Source organism: Myiozetetes cayanensis, unplaced genomic scaffold, assembly GCF_022539395.1.
Source record: "Myiozetetes cayanensis isolate MyiCay16 unplaced genomic scaffold, myiCay2020 scf12, whole genome shotgun sequence".
NCBI lineage: Eukaryota > Metazoa > Chordata > Aves > Passeriformes > Tyrannidae > Myiozetetes > Myiozetetes cayanensis.
Genome location: NW_026086826.1, coordinates 30,284,101 through 30,306,029, shown reverse-complemented (window position 1 = coordinate 30,306,029; position 21,929 = coordinate 30,284,101). Strand labels below are relative to the sequence as shown.

Here is a 21,929-nt window from a genome sequence, read left to right as displayed (position 1 = left end):
ATATTTGCTCTGTTATGGGCAGGGTTTTCATCCCCCCACCCACAGGCATAAAACTGCTTTTCTTCCTAATCCTTCCTGCAAGTCTCCCTCCTGCAGAAGATCCCCACTGTCTCCTGGGTTTATGTATCTGTGCTTGGGGAGCATCTTGGTTGGCAGTTATTTAAACTAAACTCCTCTGACAGAGTAAAGGGTTAACTTTATTCAGGACAATTTTAGTGCCCCAAGTCTACCAGGTCATTAACTTCTGGAAGGGAAAACCCCTCTCCCTCAGCAAGTGAAATATCTGTGCTTTCTGCCTGGAAACTGCTTAAGCACACAAGGACACCAACTAGTGAATGAACAGATTTATAACTAACTGTCCTTTAAATTGAGATTTTTATGAAGTTAGGAACATTTTAGTGTTCGCTTTTTTTAAAGCGATTTAAAATATCTACTGGGTAGATAATGACTGGCTAGCAACCAAATACTGCTGTCTATTCAAAATTATCTTTGTGATTAGCTCGATTCACAGAATCATAAAGGTTGGAAAAGACCTCCAAGATCACCAAGCCCAATCTTTGACCAAATATCATCATATTATGATAGGGCCAAATTATTCCTCATTTAATTTTACTTCCTTCCTCCTGTTTATTCACTTTTAAAAGATTCCAAGGTAATAAATGAGATTTCCAACAATTTACTGAATTTGGTTTTTTTGAAGAGGCAGAAATGTGAACACAGCTTTTGTAATTCCCTATCAGATAACACACACATACAATCAAGCAAACACATAATCGGTACAAACTGAGGCAAAATGAGAACAATTAAAATCTGAGACTTCAGTTTCTGCTTCTGCAGGTCACATCTACTCTGCAAGTCCAACTGACAGTGGGCACTCACCAAACACATCCAGTGTTGGTATTTCAGACAGGTTTGTGAGTAAACATCAGCCCGCTCGAGGACACGGTGAGAAACAAACATGTGAATCAAAAACACACTCAGACTGGGCGTGTGCTTTGTTGGCTGCTCTCTGAGGCGCTGCCAGCAGGACGGTGCCCCACGACCCACCTGACACGTCCAGGAAGGTCTGTGCCCGGCCCGTCCCCGCGCTGCTGGAGGCCACACACTCGTAAAAGCCCTCGTCAGACACGGTCACCTGCGCGATGTCCCAGCTCATACTGGAGGACTCCCTGGAGGAGGAGAAGGGCAAACTCCGTAAATGCTGAAGGAACCAAGGCAACCATGACCTTGGCTTCCTCACTGCAGACACAGGGGAATTTCACAATAATTAAAGAGGCAAAAGAGACTTTCTGATGACTCAAACTGGGTCAAGCTGCATGGATTTTAGGTAGAGAGATCATATATACATTGTCAGGCTTCTTATAAAAAGTCTTTAACGTGTCAGCAACTGTCACCCAGACCCCAAGCCCTCTGTATTTGCTGTCATTCTCTCAGGTGCTCAGACTCTTGTATTTACTACCTGAGACCTCTTCCCTCAATGCCAACAATTCCTAAGCACAACCAGTACACGGTACCAAACACATGGCTCTTACTAGCACGGGTAGTAAGGGTACATCCTCCCCCTGAGCTTCCCAAACTCACAGGTACAGCAATCCAGTTTTCCCTAAATCCCAGCAGGGACAGAGCTGTTAGGCAGTTAACACCATGTTGCTATCACATGAAATGTGAAAGCAAGAGGAGAATAAGAGTGCAACTACATTGACTAGTGGTTACACAGCCTCAGAATAAACACTCCTACAGCTTCTCACGATTCACACCCACGCTGTGAACTCCTGGTGCTGCAGACACACAGACAATGACATAAATGAGCCAAGCAGTGGTTCTGCAGTGACCAGTGCTCCCCGTGGGCTGTTGCTATGGCACATAAACAACACTCATAAGCACCAAAATAGCCGTGAGAGCTCTGGCAAGTCATTGCCACATTACAGGAAAACACTTCACACTTCACAAAGTGACCCCTTTGTTTGCCTGAATGGATTGATTTATCAGCCCTTAAAGGATGCAGAAGGAACAAGAGACTAGGACTATGTGTGGAAGTTCAGTCTGCAGCACCATCAGACAGACAATCCAACTCCACCACAAACAAAGCAGTGTATGGTGACCTTAAATGGCTCCTCACCGGTTCCCTCTTACCTCATCCCTCCTCTAGATAACCCAACATATCATACATCAAATCTGGGACGTTCCCCAGTGCAGTGCTGGCACAGGGACAGGGCAGTGAGGGCCAACACTGAAGAATAAGGTAGTGTTTCTTCCAAATAAGAAGGGAGAAACTCCTCTTTGTGGAAAGTATGTTACAAGTGAGGTTAAGCAATGCTGCTCCTCCTCCCTCCCGAGTCGTGCTCACACCGGATGTCACACATGCAAACCTTGAGAGCAGAAGCACAAAGGGAAACGTGCCCCGAGTGGAACAGCCTGGCAAAACCAAGAGCTGTGGTGGTGTGTCAGGAGAAAATCAAACCAAAGGCGAGCACTGACTAACACACACCTCGGGGCACCAACTGCAACAAGCAGTGACTGCACACAACTCTTGCAACACATGCTGTGGGATAAGGCAGCACCTTTCAGCACCCAGTCATAACTTACCCAAATCACCTACTACAGATGCCATTTGCTGACTGAGCTGTTTATTTGGTCAGTTGGGAAAATACAAAGACATTAATCAACTAAATTAATTGCCTCTCTCGTCAGAATTTCAAGCATTATTTTTGCTGATTCTGACCTTTGCAGAGTTGGTGGGATCTTCCATTTATAATACAGAACAGATTGTAAAGGACTTTAGTGCTCAGTTCTCAGTGATTTCCACTGGAATGAGGTGCTTAGCTACTGCTCTGGGTCTCCCCTAAATCAGCCTCATCACAAATGCACCAGGATATTAAGCAGAATCCAAATTTTCTTATTACACTCCCACAGGATGCAGAAATCTAGAAAAACAAAACTGTTGCAATTTTACAGAAGTTTCTTCTTCCTAAACACGTTACTCATTTAAAATTAGAAATTATTATTGTAGTTGGTATTTTCACATAGAGAACTGATAGAAATATAATGTTCAGCTTGTAAACAGCTTAGTTTATGAAAAAAAAAAAGTTTTAAAATTTTGGGTAAAGATGACATTCTGTCACCAAAACAAAGTCATTCAGTGAAGAGCAATAGTAAAAGCTCAAATCTGCATTAAACTGCTAAGCTGAACAAATCCTATATAGGACTTTAGTAGTAAAATGCAGACAAGTCAAACTGAATTAGATCCTACTCAACTGAGATCAACAATATTTGGCTTGAGATATATTTTGTTAAATTAACTCGGAGGATCTGCTCATTCGCCCGGTCTGTAAGAGGAAAATGAAAAATGCAGCCCAATCAAGGGCTGCTGGATGTGTGGAAAACAAGGAGAAGTGTGTGGTTTGATAACTGAGGAAGGAAAACATTACACAGCTGCTGAGGTATGTGCCAGGCTCCACCACGTGTCAGTGGCACCTCATTAAAAACCAAACCACTTCCCAGTGCCCAGGGGAGCTGGGGAGCCAGGTGTCTGCTATGGAATGTCTTCTCCCAGGGTGCTCCAGGCTAAACGAGACACTTTGCTAGGGCACACTTCCCTTTGGCTTCCAACAAGCACAATTACAGGCTGGACTTTATAATAATAATAAATAATGGCCAGTCTTCGCGAGCGAAGATCCGGGGAAGGTCTTTACACCTTCCAGCCTGCGCATTGGATTTTTTAGGTGAGACACAGTGTGCGCGGAACTGAGCCCACCCTTTAATCCTAAGGTTCATCTGCCGGGGCCAAGCGAGCTTGGACGGTGGCAGCGAGGTCCTTAGGACGTAGGTGGGTTGCCTTTAAGGGCTAACGAGCCCCACCTGCCCGGGAGTGGCCCTGACCGGGAATCGAACCCGGGTCTCCGCGGTGATAGCGCGGCGCCTTTACCACTAGACCACCAGGGGCTCCATAGGCTGGACTTTAGGAGTAGTTTAATAAACTTCTGATTTCTAGTAGTAGTAGTTCGCTCTACAGAGAAAAGGCATGCAGTCCTTTTTCTACACAGAAATCTGAAGAGCTTTCTGGTACCTTCAGGATCAATTCTGAAAGATTTGAAAGATTTTCTGAAGAAGAAAGTTTCCTAGAGTAGCTCACAGGACTTACTTCTAGGGCATCCGTGAAAGGCATTAAAAATCAGACAAATGTGTGGGTGTTGCATGGTCACCTACGTGTCCCTGGGAGCAGAGTGACGGGCGTGTTTCAGGACCAAGAGCTAGCTACCGGTCTATTTTACGTTACTTTTAATCTAAATTAACAATAGAAATTAAAAGCATTTGCCTTCTAGACTTTTAGACTCAGTTTATCATCATTTAGGAGCACACATTTGAGGAGGATTTTGGCCAGAACCATATAATCCCATCAAAGGTACAGAGTGTACACCCTCCTTTGTGTATCATGTACAGATATCTACATACTTAAGTATTATAAATATTTCCATAAAATACAGCCTCCCTAAGGAATATCACCAAAAATAACAGATTGGAAGTAGTAGGATATAAGCAGTATATAACAGGAAATGATAAATAGAAATCACAAGGTATAAATATGAAATAAAACAGTATTGAGGGGAAAAAAAGTTAATACTTACTTGAAGAACTGATCCACTCCCAGTTTTGCTCCATTTCGAGTGAAACGCTGAGTAAAAGGTATAAGACTTTCCACATGGCAAGGAACAGAGCCTGGCTGTAAATAATACCCTGGAGTCCTCATGGGCATTGTAACTTTTGGAGCATCTGAAGAAAGAAAGCATTCCCCTAAAAGTGTATTAACAGCTTCCTATATCTATCCTGTCTTTCCTTTCATTAAAGGGAAATTCAATTTCTGATAAATTTATAACAACATTAACTTGCCCATCATGATACAGAGACAGGACTTGGGGAGCAAAAAGCAGAGGAAGTACTTGTACAAGTTATAAAAACATACAAGATATCAGTTTTAACTGATTCAGATATGACAAATGGACATTCAATTCAAGTTAAAATCTCTTACCAGGAGTAATGCTAGAAAATGAGACACTTGAAACCCTCTGGAAAAGATAATCATCCTTGTCATAGCCCGTTATTTTGACAAAAAAAGCTTCATCTGGGGGAATGAAGTCAGAAACATTCCAGAGCCCGTAGGGCTTTCTGTCAGGGTAGTATTTCACAGGCAAGGTCTTGAGGAGTTCCCCTGTAATGCTCAGAAGTTCCAGTCGGTCTACTCTGGCTGGAAGCAGGATCCCTGTGGTATTTAGCAGCACAAAGGTAGGAATCCCTAGAAAAACAGAAACATGCTATTTTAAGTGCTAAAGAAAATAAATAATTAAAGCATGGAAGATTAAATTCCATCTCTATGGCTCACCATCCCATGAATGCTGCTTTCAGCTCCAGCCCTCAGTGAGTGAGCAGGGAAAAGCTAAACTGTGCTAAGCTGTGCTCTGCTCATTAACTCTCATGGGAACCAGCTGGCTTGGGGGTTAAATTACTGATTTCCAACAGGTGTTTCTGAAATAGCAGCTCCTTCATTAACTCCTCACCCTGCCCCAGGGCTACAGAGCTTTTCTGAAGCTCCAAAAGTAACAGAAACAGCCCTGCAATTTTGAGACATTTCACAGCTAAAAATACCTGGATTTGTGTGACTTTAAAAAACCAAGTTAATACAAAAAAAAAACCACAGTCTGGTAAAACAGGAACTTTGGCTGCTCTCAGAGATCCAAGGCCCCCAAGAACCAACCAACAGCACGCCCAGAGTTATCACAAAGCTCATCAGAGAGTTGTACTTGCTTTGGGGGCCAGGAAATTCTTTAGGATGGACTAAAGTGGAAGCAAACCTTGCACGGGTCTGCTGGATGTCTTTTTGAAGTCCAGTGTTGGCTTCCTGGAGAAGCCAGCTCGGAAGTCGATGGTGCTGAGCCCTGTGATCCGGACAGAGTGCCTCCCACTGCTTGAGGTCTGCAAAACCACAGGGAAACAGCTGGGGATTAGAATTTCAGGAACTGCAGGAACAGCTCCTGAGCCATCCCCTGAGCTCAGGGGACAGGCTTCAGCACTCCTCAAAAACAAGACAGAAAGGAGACTTGTGTCTGAGGCTGTAAGGAAAAATCACCTTTAACAAAGCCTCGCTTTCAGATGCTGGGCCCTACAACTGTGGGGCCGCAAAAAGAGCCAGTTTTGTCTTGGAAATAAATCACAAACACACAAGATTGACAACGACTGGGAGTCAGCATCTGACCATTACAAAGCCTGCTAGGAAGGGGAAAACGATTCAGAACTGCACAGGAAAAATCAGTATACTAAAGATGTTTCTCTTCCCCAGCCAGGAGCTAAGCTGGAAAGCAGGGGATGCACAGGTACCTCTCAGCTCTGATCTCCACCTCGTCATCCTGGTTGAATCAGCAAAAACCAAATCACCAAAAACCCCCATCCCTCCACCCACCCCTGAAAAGCCCGAGTTTTAGGTTGTTGGAGGGTACAGCTGCTTTGGTGTGAGTCTTTCATATTAAAGAAGATAAATCAGAGTAACTGTCAGTTATTTTCTCTGGTTCTATGCAGAGAAGGAAAAGGAAAACTGCTCCTTGCCAAAGGTGTGCAGGAAACCACAGCTTTTCCTCCTCACCTGCTTCCACGCCCTTCAGGTCTATGCAAGTTTCCACTGAGCCTTCCCTAGAAAGCAGTGCCTGATCCATTCCCAAATACCCAATTCCTGGAGTTCAGTGCCCCCCTTTTGACACTGCTGCACGTGAAGAGCAAATTCAGCAGTTGTTTCTTACAACCAACAGCCCAGGGACAGGCATTACACACTGTGACAAATCAACTTCTATCTGATTAAAACAACCAATTTCCTTCTATTTGGTTACCCTTTCACCTCAGCCAGAGCACCACTGAAGTGTTTTTATATAAACCAGCTGTTAACAATACAAAGAAATACTTAATTGTGCCAAACAAATCCTGGTATCAAGTGTTAACTGCCAGTTAAAATTTCATTAACAAACTCCGTGATAAAGTTTTCTTTTTATAGCTCAGTGTAGAAAGAATTTATGGTGTGAATAAACTTCTCACAAAGCTTAGGTCTTCAGTCACAGCCTTAAAATCTTTGTGTAAATAAACCGAGCCAGTGACTGAAGTAAACATACAGAGAAAACAATCCATAGAAAATACATTGGGAAATCATTTCTCTTTACTCAGACCTTTGGATATTTGTGAGTTTTAAGGCCAGAATAACCTTGTAAAATTTTACCATTTACTAATAACCATTAACTCATCTACCACTGTCCTGCCCAGGAGCTGGGGGCCTTAGGCAAACACCAGGAATTATAGTTTCATCCCAAAGGATTGCTTTCCAGTTAGTATCTTCATCAAGTGTCTTTTCATTACTTGTAGTTTAACATGGATCACTGGTGTTGTACATTAGTGTTTCCCCTCCCAGACTGGATGAGCACAATCAAAAGAACAAATGCTTATTTGTCACAGATGTGTTCTTGTCTTGCAAACAACACAAAAATCATTGCCCCCAGTGCAGGTATCTATAAAGAAATGTATGGCCTGGCTGGCTCATCGAAGTTAAATTCAAATATTTCTACTATATATTCGAGACATTTTTTTTCTTTTCACTTTTTAAAGCCAAAATACATCGATTGGTATGTTCTCTTCTCGCCAGAGCTGGAGACAGCATTATGCTGAGCTTAGGAAAACAAACCCAAAAAAATCCCAAGCCCAAGAAACTGCCAAGCCCTGCCTGCAGGAGCAGCTGCTGCCCTGCCTGGGGCTGATGACTGACCCTAAAACCTGCAGCAAGGACAGAGGTGAATGCTGACTGAAGGGAAAGGTCTCTCAGTATCCAACGTGGCTGATGTTACCAAGTCCAGCAGGACACAAACCTATTTCTTTGTTATTTTTAACAACCCACCAGGTTGTCTCTATACCAGGTTTTTCAGCACTTCTGGTCATAGAATCCCACAGTGGTTTGGGTTGGAAGGGACCTTAAAGCTTACCCAGTGCCACCCCCTGCCCTGGGCAGGGACACCTCCCATCAGCCCAGGCTGCTCCAAGCCCCGTCCAACCTGGCCTGGGACACTCCCAGGGATCCAGGGGCAGCCACAGCTTCTCTGGGCACCCTGTGCCAGGGCCTGCCCACCCTCCCAGGGCACAATCCCTTCCCAATCCCCCATCTAACCCTGCCCTCTGGCAGTTTCCCACCATTCCCCATTGTCCCATCACTATCTCCCTGTATAAAAAGTCCCTCTCCCTGTGTTTTATAAGCCCCCTGTCCTAGACAGACATTCAGACAACTCTCCCCAGAGCTGCTGAGCTCAGCATGCTTTTGTAGCTCCAGTTCTGCAGCAGGATCAATAGCTTCCCACAGGGCTGGGTGGGAATTAATGATCCTTTTCAAACCACCCCTGTGCTCAGGGCAGGAACAATGCACAGCAGGGTCCATTCAGCACTGGCTGTAAAGGTACCTCACACGGGTGACTTCACCTCCAAAAATGACTCTGTAGTATTTAGAGTCATTGAACAGAATAATAAATAACATAGTAAATCATTACAAGCTCCAGGACAGTAATTCAGGAGTTCTGCAATAACTTTACCTTAATTGTCCACGTTCCAGGCTCTGGATCTTTGACATTCACTACTTTAGCAGAGTTGTGGATATTCAGCAACTCGTTCAGCCCTGATCCTTTACTGAGCTGCTTGCCTAAAACAAAGAGAGAGGAAAGGCAGTACTGAGTAGGTGCAGCACCGCCTAAAGAAAACACAGCACATACAGTATTGTTGTGCTGGACCAATGTATTGTTGATACCTGGCTTACTCACTAATTAGCAGTCAATGGCATTTATACCAGTGTAAACACCCTGTGATTCTCTGCTAAGAACGCTCATTTACAGATGAATGGTTCAGGCACTGGTTCTTTACAGAGGTATTTTGCTCCCCCAAGGCTGATTCTGAAGTACCAAGAGCAGGAAAACGCCCTGGCTCTTTCACAGCACTCAAGGGAAAGGTGGACAATGGGTTGTCCCAGTGCCCATTTCTAAGACTAAATTTATCAGACATGCCTCGATTAATTTGGGTGAAACTCCGTGGATTCAGGTGAGTGGAGCTGAACCATGAGATAGGAAAACAGAGGTGGGATCACAGCCTCAGCTGAGCCTGACAGCTGCACCCAGGACTGTGTGCTGTCATGGCCTGAAGAGAGACACTGAGCTAATCTCTTTTCTCTAAACACAGCAGAATTCCTCAGCGTAGGACAGACCAGATCCCATTGCAGGGAACACATCCTGCGCATAAAATATTTCCAAGATGCTAAAAATGAGGTTATATCCTCAGGCAGAAGTCATCCAGAGAACACAAAGTATGATCTGAATTTATTTCTGGAGTGCTGTTCCAGGTGCCCAAGGCATCAACATAACAATGAGCAACAGATTTGTTCAAAAGATCTTCAGTGACAAATTAGCTCCAAATCTCTCACTGCTCAGCTGGAGATGGGCACAGGACACAGGGTTTGATTCTGAATGCTACTGTAGTGCAAAGAATCCAGGCCTTGCTTTGCCTTTCCCCAGTAAACCAAACCATCACCTATAAACCCTAAATACAGAAATAGACGAAATGCAAATGTGTCCATAAACTTGGAATACAAGGACAAATTGTAAGAAAGAAGATGGAGGTGAGACGAAGTGAACAGAATAGGGAAGGTTTCCAGTTTCCTCCCAGCCAAAAAAAATGGAATATCGGGAAAAAATAAAATGTCAGAAGTGCTTATTCATTTCCTTTTTTTGCTGTCACAAAAGGAGGCAGAAACTGCTTCACCTAAAGGATCGTGAATCTCGATTGCTGGTGAAGGACCACTCAAGGACACTGTGACCTCTTTCAGACTGGGATCAAAAGGGATCTGCCAAATATTTACAGCCATGGACAAATGGTCTGTAGACAGGAGATGCACTTTGGAGGCTTGGACTGCTTCTTCAACCCATTTTAACACCTAAAAGAGAAAGTAACAGTTGTTATTATACTGTCAAAAGCATTTGCTGTTGAAATATTTTCTGCTGAAATACTGTCTATACTGCCTTGTAGAGATTCCAAGTTAATTCATTTTTTAAAATATTAATACTTGTAGGAAATGCAGTTTTAATAGCAGATACTACCAAAGCCATGCTGAGTGTGAGGCTTAAAGGAGTACACAAGCAGACCTGGATACATCTCCACACGACATCCACAGGTACACTTTAAGAAGGAATTAGGATACAAATCTGTGGGTGCTTGTGGTCACCAACTATAGCTGCATGAAGCAAGAAGGAAACCTCCCTCACCCAGGTGTACTGAGCAATTGTCATCTGGGGACTTCTTTGGTTCCTTCTCCCCTCAGACACCTCACACAAATCACTGTCAGGCACAGCCCAGAGCTGGGACTAGAGGGGAACAAGGCTTTGGAAGGCATGTCCTGCAGCAGGGAGGGAGGTTGAGTTAGGAAGGGGAGGGAAGGGTGTTCCCTACTTGTGTTTTGCACCCAGAAGGTTCCTTGCCCCACTGCTCCCACTCTCTGCCCTGCCCGGGGGCTCAGGGGCAGGGGGACAGTCAGCCCCCCCAGGAGCTGCAGGGTGTGTGTTTTAATGCCATGGAAGCAATCCTGGCTTTGTGTAGCACTGTGACCATGGCTCACAGGGGTACTGAACCACGATTTTAGGTGACAGTTGACCGTGACTGCATTACAACATCTTTTACAGGAGCTTTGGATTCTGTCAGTTCAAGACTTGGAACCCGAGAATAAACTCAGCATCCACCAGCAGTGGAGGGCTCCAGAGCAAGCCTTTAGCTCAAGGACCTGATTCAACACACCAGCCCAAAAGAGCATCATTCCCTTGGCTTGTTGGGCATAATGTGCCTGCTTTTTTCCCTTAAAAATATGGGTTATACCATAGGTTTGAGTGCAAGGTAACTCTGTGATAGAGAGGAGATTCCAGCCTGCTTTAAAGAAAAGTGTCCTTGTTCTTCCATGTTACTCTGTGAATGCACAGCAGCCTTTGTGCAAACATGGAAGAAGTTTCAATAAGTGAAGGGCATCACTGAAAACACATTTGAAATGTGGGGGCAGGTTTTCATAGAGTATTACCCCTCCACTCTTAGTAACAGCTCACCAGAGACAAGATGAATGCTCCCAGCACAACATGAGGTAAAACAGCATTGACCAAGTGTCCCTTCCACGAGGGTCTGTGTGAGAGAGGGGCTCGGGCATGTTTTCAAAAGAACATACCCAAAAAATCACAGTACAATTCACTATACTGCTCCAAACCCCTGGAGGAACATGGCCCAAGAGAGAAACAGGGTTTGTGCAAGAGCTGGAGACACCACTGAGGCAGCAACTCTGCTTTAGACAAGCCTGGAGCAGGAATCACAGAGCTTCAGAAAGATCCAACTCATTGCAGTTTTACCTTTAGGAATTATACATCTGGGTCCAAAAATGCTCCCAAAAGAAACTTCCATGTTCTCCTCACATATGCTGAGATGAGTACAACGCCTTTTTGTACTTGGCAGATGGGAAAGTTTCCACGGAATTCCAAGATCTCAACTCCACAGGTAAGTTTTTAAATGTGTTGTAAAATTTAATGAACCCATATGAACTTCAGTTGTTGAGAGTTTTTTCAAGATCAAAACTGAAAATGGGAGGCAATACAATGCCCCAGCTGTCTGAAGTCTGGCAGCAACTTGCTTTTATAGCAAAATCTTTCTCCAAAGTTCAATAGGCAGTTCTGGGAGATCCATTTCCCAGCCATCATTCCAAAGAGGTTTACAATACTGCTGTAACACTGCTTTGGAAGTAGGTTTTTTTTCCTTTGGGATCCTTAGAGAAAGCCCCCAAAACAACAGCAGCTTTTGTTGTTTTGCCAAAATGTGACTTGAGGATTATTAGAGGGGGAAGGGCAAATACGGCAATAATTTATAACATTTCTCCCGAGAATTTGCTCTTGCAACCTGCCCTGCTGTCAGGTCATTCCTTGGAATGCATGCTGAAATCTGGAAGGTCTATGGAGCGTGGTCTCTATTCCCATCTGTTTATTCTGGGACTCAAGAATATTTCTCAAGCAGTCAAAGCAACAGCATTTCAAGTTAACTGTTTCATTGTTTAAGTAAATGTAGGTTCATACACCCCAAAATTACATATTCTAATAATGCTTTTAAATGCATGTCAAAGAGAAGGACTGAGACAGGCGTGTGAAAATTACACTGTGAAAACAAAGCATAAACGATAATATGTAATATGACATGTTTAAAAAACAGGCAACTGGAAAGGTTCAGTGTTGAATCCCAGGCTCTTCCGAGCTAGGGACCAAAGAACTGAGGCAGCCTCCAGCTGCTGTGCCAGCCCTGCTGCAGTTGGGTGATGACTGTGTGTCCATGAGCACAGCTCATGGTGATTGAGCACAGCTCATGGTGATGACCGTGTGTCCATGAGCACAGCTCATGGTGATGACTCTGTGTCCATGAGCACAGCTCTTCCTGCCGAGCCTCCGAGCTCCATGGGAACCAGAGAAGGGCCAGCTGCAAGGGCTTGTTTATCCCTTCCGAGTAAAGCGTGCAGCTGCCTCTCCCATCAAACCAGTCCTCCTCTTTGCCACAAGGAAGGACAATGCCTGTTTGGGATGGGAGAGAAGAGGAGGCCAAACCCTTCCCCCTAAGCTGTAACGTGGAGCTTTTGACTTTGTCCCCTTCATTTTACTCTTGAGGAGCAGTGAGGGGCCTTTTACATTTTTAAACCTTGTGTAACCCATCTTGTCTTCAGTGCCCTCCCAACCTCCTCTTACTCCCATAATCACTGTTAGTCACATGCTTCTGACCCAAATTCCAAACTCTTTTTTTCCCATCTAGTCTCATCCACCTTTCAAATCACTCAACAACACCCTCTTCTTCCCCCAAAGTGGAAGTGCCATGGCTTCAGTCTCCTCCACAGGATTTCTACTCACATTAAAAATCAGGAGGAAAGCTTTACTTTTAAACAGTCTAAGGGAAACTTTTCCTTCTTACAAGAAGAAAATAAAGTAAGAAAAACCAAGTGTTTCTATACCAGAAGAAATGGAATAAGACCACTCACTAGCTCAGTCCCTGGGACATCCCAGCTCTATCCAAACTGACCGGTTCAGGTCATAAGACACAGCAATGGCTCAGTTTTACCTCAAACAATCACAATGACCTGGAGGCACGACCTGAACCACCAGTGCCTCATAAACCTCCACTGCTTTTGCACTGCAGCAGAACCCTGTACAGGCATTGCCTTACAGCACTCCTTGTGAGGGGAGTGAAGAAGTGTGGGGTCAGGTAACTTCAAGTCAAAATTACTACCATGGTTATGAAAATACAGCATCTGCTCTTGACAGCAGAATTTAACCCTTGTTTGATGGGCACTCTCCATGCATTTTAATTCTAAGCAATTACTGCAAATTAAGCCCTGAGCCTACAAAAGCAGCCAAGGAAAGCTCACCCTAAAGAAACACCTCTCAAGGCCAGGACTTCAGTGCTTTGATAAAAAAAGCATAACAACCTTTCTAAGACACTGGGGACAAAATGTGAATGCTACCATTCCTTTGTGTGGAGGAAATCTAGAATTTTAGATAACAAAATCAAACCTTGTGCTTTGGACTTTAAGAATATTCTTATTAATTGAATGTATGGAAACCATGGCAAATTTGTCAAAATATGCCCTTCCTCACGGACTCTTAGATGAGCTGTGTTCATCAGATAAGTGGAGGTACTTATGTATTTCATACCTTGCTGGACTGAACCCAATCAACAATAATTTTGCCCAAGTCAGCTGTAGTATTTGAAATCAGAACATGTTTCTCAGAAATAAAAAAGGCACTACATTTTCTCCTCCTCCTCAGTGCACGAGCATTGGATGTGTATCAAGTTTTGTTTTGCTGTGTTTCCTGGTAGCTTAGAATGTTGCTTCATTCTCCACTTAATGCTCAAAGGGCAAGCAGGGGCTAATGGTTTGAAACTTTATACATTAAAAATAGCTTTGTTTGGGTTCTTTGGGGGTAGAACAACCAAGAATGTTTGAACAAAACAAAGCATTGGTTTGGCAAGGGGTTCACTCAGTGACTGTGGAGCTGTTCCTTATCCACTCTCCAGCTTAGCTCTCTCTAGGCCCACGACGGGGAGTGTGCTCAGCATTTAGAAACTGCATTCTTTACACATCACCAGCTACTCAGGGACAAAGGAGGGCAGGTTTGATTTCAGCTGAGTCCTGCCTGAGGGCTGCACCATAAACAGCAAGATCTGTTCCTTTGCATCCACCCGCTAGTGGAGATGCCCTGAGATCAGCACTTCTGATCCACACCTGAAATCTGCAGGAAAGGTTTCCTGTGGGATCACAGCAACTGGGTCAACTCATTGTCACAGTCCCTTAGCCCAGACACAGCTTTGTGTGAGGTCAGCGATCACCGAAATTATTTCAGAGGCTCTGGGGTTTGGTTTTACTGCAAATTGTTTGGCAGTTATTGTGGAAAACTTCTGAAAGGGATTTAGCGGGGTTTTTTCACCTTAGGCAATCTCTCACAGTGCTTAAGATAAGTGGCTTTTTCTGCTCACTTCTACCTCCCAAAAGCAGAAGAAAACAAAACCAAAGCAATCAAACAAAAGCTTTATCCTAGAACTTCAGTCCCAGTAAAGAGCATTTCCCATTGGTAGAGTATCACAGCATGGGTTGGGTTGGAAGGGACCTTATACACCATTCAGTTCTATCACAATCCCTCCTGTAAAAGGGGATCTCAGGGAGTGTCACAGAAACAAGTTTTACCCTTCATACATAAATAATACCAAAATTCAGGTCAGGAACTGCACATCCCCAACAGCTGATTTCTTTTACCTCTGACTTCTAACCTATCTAAATCCTCTGGGAAGTTCCTCCTTTTGATCACCTTCACATCACTGCCAACAGCTTCTATCACTCCCAAGAAGAAGATCAGTTTTTCTAGGCAACAACAATAGAAAACTGCAATTTATCTCCAACATCTGCCACTATCCAAATTCTAGGGAAGAAAGATAAAGGAACAAACCAGAGTAAATTTTTATTAAAACTCCTCACCTAGTCGTTGCCTACACTGGGAATTCAAAGGGGAATGTTTACAACATTTATAAACAATTCCAGCTCTCCTGATAACTATCATGTGATTTCATCTCTCTCCAAATTGTTTTCTCATGCACTTTCGAAATTTCATTTCTGACTCACTGGAGTTCTCAAAGAAAATAGTCCTTCATGGCTGTGGGTCAGGAACCTCAGTTACCAGCAGAGGTGGCAAGAATTGCAACAATAACCTCAGTTAAAAGTTACCACCATTACTGGGTGAAGGATGGAAACCTGAGAGTTCATAATGTGAGGAACATTCCGGGCTAATTAGCAATCCTTTGCCTGCTAACAAATAGCTCATTTAGAGCTGCTGCTGATGGCTCAGACTGACTAGAAAAGCCACTGAGCTTCCTGGAGCCCAGAACACTCCTCCTGGAAGCTGTGTGGCACAGGCAGGGGGCAGCTGGGGAGGCTCTGGTTGGAGATGGCACTGCACACCTCCCGAACATCAGGGAAAGTCACGGATTTGTGTCCTGACACGGCAAAAGGAAAAAGAAGGAAGGCAACAGTGGGAGAGCGCACATACCAAGACCAGGACATTCAGAACTTCCCCTTCTGCTCCCTAACCCACACTCAGGTCACTTAAAGATTTAGAGGATAACCCCTGCCCTGTTTTCTCTAAACATTGCAGAGCTCAAGCAAAGTTACCTCATTAACTTGCTTTTTGTCCAAGTGAAAAACCTGCCCAGAGCTGGTTGAGGCGATTTCTTCATAGACCTTGTAGCCAACGTGATCCCTGTCATCACAGTCCCCAGTCAGCACAAACACCACCTGGGTTGAAAGCAAAGAGTACATCATTTGGCACGTGGTGTATTTTAGGGAAACACTGCAATGACCACAGAAGAATGTATTGCTTGGGCTGGGTGTGAAGGACAGCATCACTGCACTCAGGGCTGGTGGAAAACCAACGAAGAAAAGGAACAGACAAGAACCCCTTTACACTGATCCTCATCTGTCAGCCCTGTACTTCACACAGTATTTATTTTACAGCAATATGAAAACATCCACAGAAGTGGTAAGCTGGCCAAGAATACATATACGGGTATCAGACTCAGCTGCACTGTTCCATTTATAACATTAAAAGGAATAGCCCTTTAAGTCTAGCTTTTCGGTTTTGTTTTTCAACCAGATCAGGCAACTCTCTATTTGAAAAAAAGAAGAAAACAAAAGAAAGGTCCCTGGAATGCAGTGTTATGATCCCTTCTGTAAAAAGGGGTTCACTTTTTCACTCTGTAAAAAGGTTTCACTGAGCCTCACACAGGAGAACTGTACCCTCTGTCACTGAGAAACAGGGCACTGAAAACCACAAACCAGCTCAGAATGCAAACCCTCTGTACCTGTGACTGTTTCTGCTGGATGAGCTGAAGCACCTCGTGGGTCAGTCTGTAATCCTTGGATCTGGCATCAGTAAAGACATAGATGAAGGAACCAGGCAGGGAAATTTCCAGAGCGATCTTTATTGCCCCAATGCTCATCTCTGGACAGTCTCCACCACCCTGGTCACAAGCAGAAGAAAAACAAAGCATTTTTTTAAGAAAAAAAAAATGTGCCAGATTGGGTGCTGTTTGGGGACATCCAAGACAGATACTTTCTTGTCATCATTTATTCCCTTTTTTTACCCTAAGGAGTGTGTGGTTGCTGCAGGGTGCTGGCACAGATGACTCCAAAGGGAAGAGAAACTCCAAGGAAGAGTTGTGGTTGGTGCCATGGTCACTCTCCTCCCCATTGTGCTCAGCTCCAGCCCTTGTGGCAGCTCCATTTCCCACTCCCACCCCTCCCTTCCCCAGCAATGTCCTTGCTCCGGTAGCTCGAGCAGATGGGAGATGATCCCACCGGCACTGCCGAGCTCCAGGAACACCTTTGGACACCAGAACAGCAGGAATGTGCCCTGGACTTCCCACTGGGGCAGGAGCTGAGCACAGGGGCACTCTCTCCCAGAGACCTGCACTGCAGCAGCTGCAGAGCTGGAGGCTTTTCAGAGCATGTGTTTAATCAAAATGCTTCCAAGTATGACTTGAACTTTATAGGAAAGCATCAGTTTCTCTTCCTAAATGAAGAATTTGGGAAAAATACTGTTTAAATAAAAGCTGACTTTAGCTCTCATAAAAATTAACTTGGCATATTGGAGACAGAACTTTCCAAAAAGTTGATATGAACTGTGAAACCTGCCCTGTTAACTGCAACAGAGCTCTGCATGTTCAGCATTTAATGTAAAATTCCTTTTCCTTTTAACACCAACACACCTTCACGCACATGTATATACAATATCCACATGCTGGGAAGGAAGAGGAAAACAGGTCATGCAGTTGCTGCACTGAATTTTAATTCTTGAGATGACATCAAAAATTATGTTTTGAGGTTAAACATTCACACCAACACACAAACCAGAATAAAAACCTGCCTCTCCATCCCTCATCCCAGAGAATTTTGGTTGTCCTCAATGAAATGTTCATGTTGGTAACAAGTTTAATCTATCAGTATTCTTAACCCCATTTCAAAGCAGGAATATCAATAAATTTCTCATCTCTTTTAAAGAATAAGCACTTTGCCATTATTCTTTCTAGAAGTCATATCAGAGCCATCGCTCTTTTTATGTCAGTCCTTCCTGCACCTGGCCTTACTTTTATGGGAATGGCCAGTGCAGACCCCAGACAGCCTGAAATTCAAGGGAGAATCTATTTTTATTCCCCTGATGTAGAAGAGTATTTTCAAAAGGCAACTGGGCAGAGCTACAACTCATCATCATCATCATTAACATGGAATGCTTTGGGTGGGAAGGGACCTTAAAGCCCATCCAGTGCCACCCCTGCCCTGGGCAGGGACACCTCCCACCAGCCCAGGCTGCTCCAGGCCCGTCCAACCTGGCCTGGGACACTCCCAGGGATCCAGGGGCAGCCACAGCTTCCCTGGGCACCCTGTGCCAGGGCCTGCCCACCCTCACAGGGCAGGATTCCTTCCTACCATTGAACCTGGTGTATTGCCTTCATTTAAAAAAAAATAGGAACATTTTCCATTCAATATTTCCTGCCTTTCCCTCCAAATTAAATATGGTTACAATTACCCTGCGAAGCTTTCTGGAAAGACAGAGGTGAGGAAAGCCCAGCAGGCATCATTTTCCCTTCAGTTTGGACAGGCACACACAAATGGAGCCAGCTGAGCTCATCTGTACTATCCCCCCATTTAAAATCTCTTTACTGAAATGGCATTGTAAACACCTACAAATGGGTAAATCTAGTATGTAAATTAAAAAGCACTACCAACAGCCTTACAGAATACTATTTCATTCATGAAGTTGTCTTTTTTGCACTGAGCAATGCTCAAATCAGCCCTTTCCACAGCTGCTGACACAAGTGCCTTGGCAGCTGTACCCCAGGGCCATGGAACACTCCAGCTCTGAGAATGCACTTTAAAGATTGTTATACAGACAAGATTTCAGTATGGTGCTTATGCAAATTAATATCCATTGTGAAAACTGATTGCTAGAATACACAAAAAATCTTTTTAACTCTAAAAAAAACGGAGGCACCAAGGAGCCAGGTCCAAGTCCTTGTCGTGCTGTCCATAAGAATGATTCCCAGTTAATTCCAGATCGAACACAGGTAACCCAGGATCAGGTTCTTCACCAGCTCAGTGACAGCCCTCATTTAGCTGAATGAGCACATCTTGGAAGCAATTATGAAATATGCAATCAATCAGCATTAAAGAAAGAAACCTAAACTTCATTAGGCAGTGACTTTTAAACATCTTGCTTAGAAACAGAGTTTGAAATTCCCAAAAGCTTCATCTAAATCATGTACCTTTTAGAAACAGCTGCCCATATTGCCCATAACTATTGAGAAAACAAAACATCTGGAAGGATTTTGGAAGTTTAAACTTCCCCATGAAGGAGGAAAGCATAATAGCTATTGTTTTCTCTGAATTCAAACCTTCTGCCAGCTTTTAATCTTCAAGCAATCTGTTCCCGCAGGGACTACACCCTGTGCCAGTTTCTGAGGGAGAGCCTGTCTGGCACTGCTGACTCCAGCAAGGTTTGCCACAGGTCAGGAGTAATTTGCTTGATTAAAGACAAGACAATAGGAACATATTTTCTGCCACTCAGGGTAACTCCATTCCAATATTTCCCTTTCTTTCCTTCACCTGAGGGAATGGCTGGAGCTGTGCCAGGGCAGGGCCAGGTTGGATCTCAGGGAAAGGTCCTTCCCCCAGAGGGGGTTGGCACTGAACAGGCTCCCCAGGGCAGTGGGAACAAATCAGGATGAGCAGAGAACAGAAAGAGGACGGCTGGCCCAGGTAAAATGGCAGAGGTGAGTGACCTACACCCTCGTGAATCCTTGGAGCGGCAATTTCAGCACAAGAGGAAAGATAAGCACAAGGAAATGAAAGAACCACAAAGAAGTTACTCACCTGAACATAAAGTTCCCTGAGTTCAAATTGAAATTTCTTGGGATCTGTGGTTATTGTCACTGGACCAATCTCTAAGATGAAAAAAAAAAAAAATTAAAATACGATGCAAACATGAAGTTATCAGAAGGCATCTGATAGTAAAAAAATGAAACTAAAAGCATGAACAGAAAGGATGAGTTGAGAATGAGACCCCCAGCACTGAAACTCATGAATCCAATCTAGTAACTTTCTACCATTCCAGTATGACCAGTTTCTATGAGCCTTAAACATTTACAGGCACATAAAGCCTTCTTTCTTTCACCTTTGATTTCGACCAAACATTTCACTGCTTAGTAATCAGAAGGGATCAAAAGTCCCCAAAACAAATGTGGCTGGACCAAGGAATAATGTATTTTTCCAGAAATAGGCTCTTCAACCTGGAGAAGGCTTTGGGAAGACCTTACAGCAGCCTGAGTACATAAAGGGGCTCCAGGGGAGCTGGAGAGGGACCTGGGACAGGACACAGGGAATGGCTTCCCACTGCCACAGGGCAGGGTCAGATGGGATACTGGGAAGGAATTCCTGGCTGTGAGGGTGGGCAGGCCCTGGCACAGAGTGCCCAGAGAAGCTGTGGCTGCCCCTGGATCCCTGGGAGTGTCCCAGGCCAGGTTGGACGGGGCTTGGAGCAACCTGGGCTGGTGGAAGGTGTCCCTGCCCAGGGCAGGGGTGGGGCTGGGTGGGCTTTAAGGTCCCTTCCAACCCAAACCATTCCATGATTCTGTGATTTAAGGTAAACATGAGGAGGCCTTTCTGGACAGAACACACATAGTGCCTTTGTACCTTCACCTATGGAAGAAAAGAAAGAAAAGGAAAAAAAAGAAAAGAAGAGGTACCACATCTCTTCCCAGAAAAAGAACTGTATACCTCTGGCTGGAAAATCCCTGTGTGAGCCCAATACCCAATCCCAGTGTACCTTGCAGGAGTGCCAGAAAGAACCAAAGCAGAAACAACTTTATTCATGACATTTTCCATGTCTGTCTATCGAGAAAAGGCAGGACCCCAAACTACAGTGGCCTGGGGTGTGTCAGCAACAGCAGCGGGTACGTGAGCACTTCCCAGTCCCACTGAGCTGCCCCTCCAACAGCTCCCTTCCCAAGGGTATCCAGTGTGGCTCCAGCCAGCTGGTTTCCTGTGGCTGTGATTTCCTGCCTGTGCACCTTCATCTGCCTTGGCAGGGGTGCCCTGCATTCCTGCCCCGCTCTGGGCAGGCACCCCTGCCCCGGCCCAGGGCCAGCACTGGCCCCCACCCAGCTCAGCGGGGCCAGGGTGCTGTGCCAGAAATAAATAAATACAAATACACACACAGACATTTCTGCCAGCTGAGTGCCCAAACCACTCCAAGGGATCAGCTGAGTCCCTGCAGACAAAGTGGGGCACGATTGTGCTGTCAGGGGAAAGGCAAAGCAGGAAAGTGCAGCAGAGCCAATTCCACGCAGCTGTAACTCACAGGGAAGTGCTGCCTCAGCAGACCTCACAGCGCTTTCCAACCTCTATAAAAGTTAATATGCACTTATCTTCTATATAATCTACACGTTTTTCTGCTTTAAACAGTCCAAAGTTTTATTTCACTGCAGTTTCAACAACAGCCATCACTAAAGTCTACTCTAACACACCCCTGTTTGCTGGGGGGGCTCTGTTTACAAGTGCCTTTTGCTAAGTGTAGGGTTTCATTTGTTTGAAAGTCACCCAAGAGATCACACAAAACCTTTCCTAGAACATTAAACTGTCTTAGGGGTTTTTTTTGTATGGCTGTGAGTCATTTATCTGTGCATGTCATGTACAAAAATACTACAGTATGATCAGAAGAGCTGCTGTAAGGACTCATCGCTCCTTCCCTCACCTCATCCTGCCGTGATCCCACTGCTCCCACTCCAGCTGGCACTGCTGTCCTTCGGGCATCCTTTAAAGCCAGCACCTGTAATAAAGCTCCCTCCACATTGTTTGCCTTCCGATGTATCCCCTGACAACCACTGTTGGAAAGCACATCACTGAGTGGGGTTTTTCCATACAACCCCACTGGCTCCATTACTCCCAGCAGTTGAGGGATTAGGTTTTTCAATCTAAAGCAGTAAATCCTTTGGAAAGGCTTTTTTTCCCCCTATAAAATAAAGATCTGAAAAGCAACACTATTGCAGCTAAGCTAAAACAGCCCATCAGGTGGGATGAGAACTTGGCCTCGTTCCCCCTGAGGCAGCCAGGGCTGGCTGCGATGCCAAGCCAGAGCCCTTGGCCAAGCTTCCTGCAGGATCCCACCAGGGCTCCAGCTGCCCTCTGCCCAGAGCCCAGCAAAGAGCTGCCCTCTGCCCAGAGCCCAGCAAAGAGCTGCCCTCTGCCAGAGCCCAGCAAAGAGCTGCCC

The 21,929-nt window shown here is 44.8% G+C and overlaps 1 protein-coding gene across 1 annotated transcript in view; it reads right to left on the bottom strand.

Moving 5' to 3' along the window:
- HMCN1 (hemicentin 1) overlaps positions 1-21,929 on the bottom strand; it is a 157,914-nt gene that overhangs the window by 111,439 nt on the left and 24,546 nt on the right. The window contains 9 exon segments of the mRNA XM_050306823.1: positions 1,048-1,169; positions 4,626-4,770; positions 5,027-5,290; positions 5,847-5,967; positions 8,604-8,710; positions 9,820-9,991; positions 15,779-15,901; positions 16,468-16,626; positions 19,535-19,605. Coding sequence (XP_050162780.1) covers positions 1,048-1,169; positions 4,626-4,770; positions 5,027-5,290; positions 5,847-5,967; positions 8,604-8,710; positions 9,820-9,991; positions 15,779-15,901; positions 16,468-16,626; positions 19,535-19,605 — 1,284 coding nt within the window.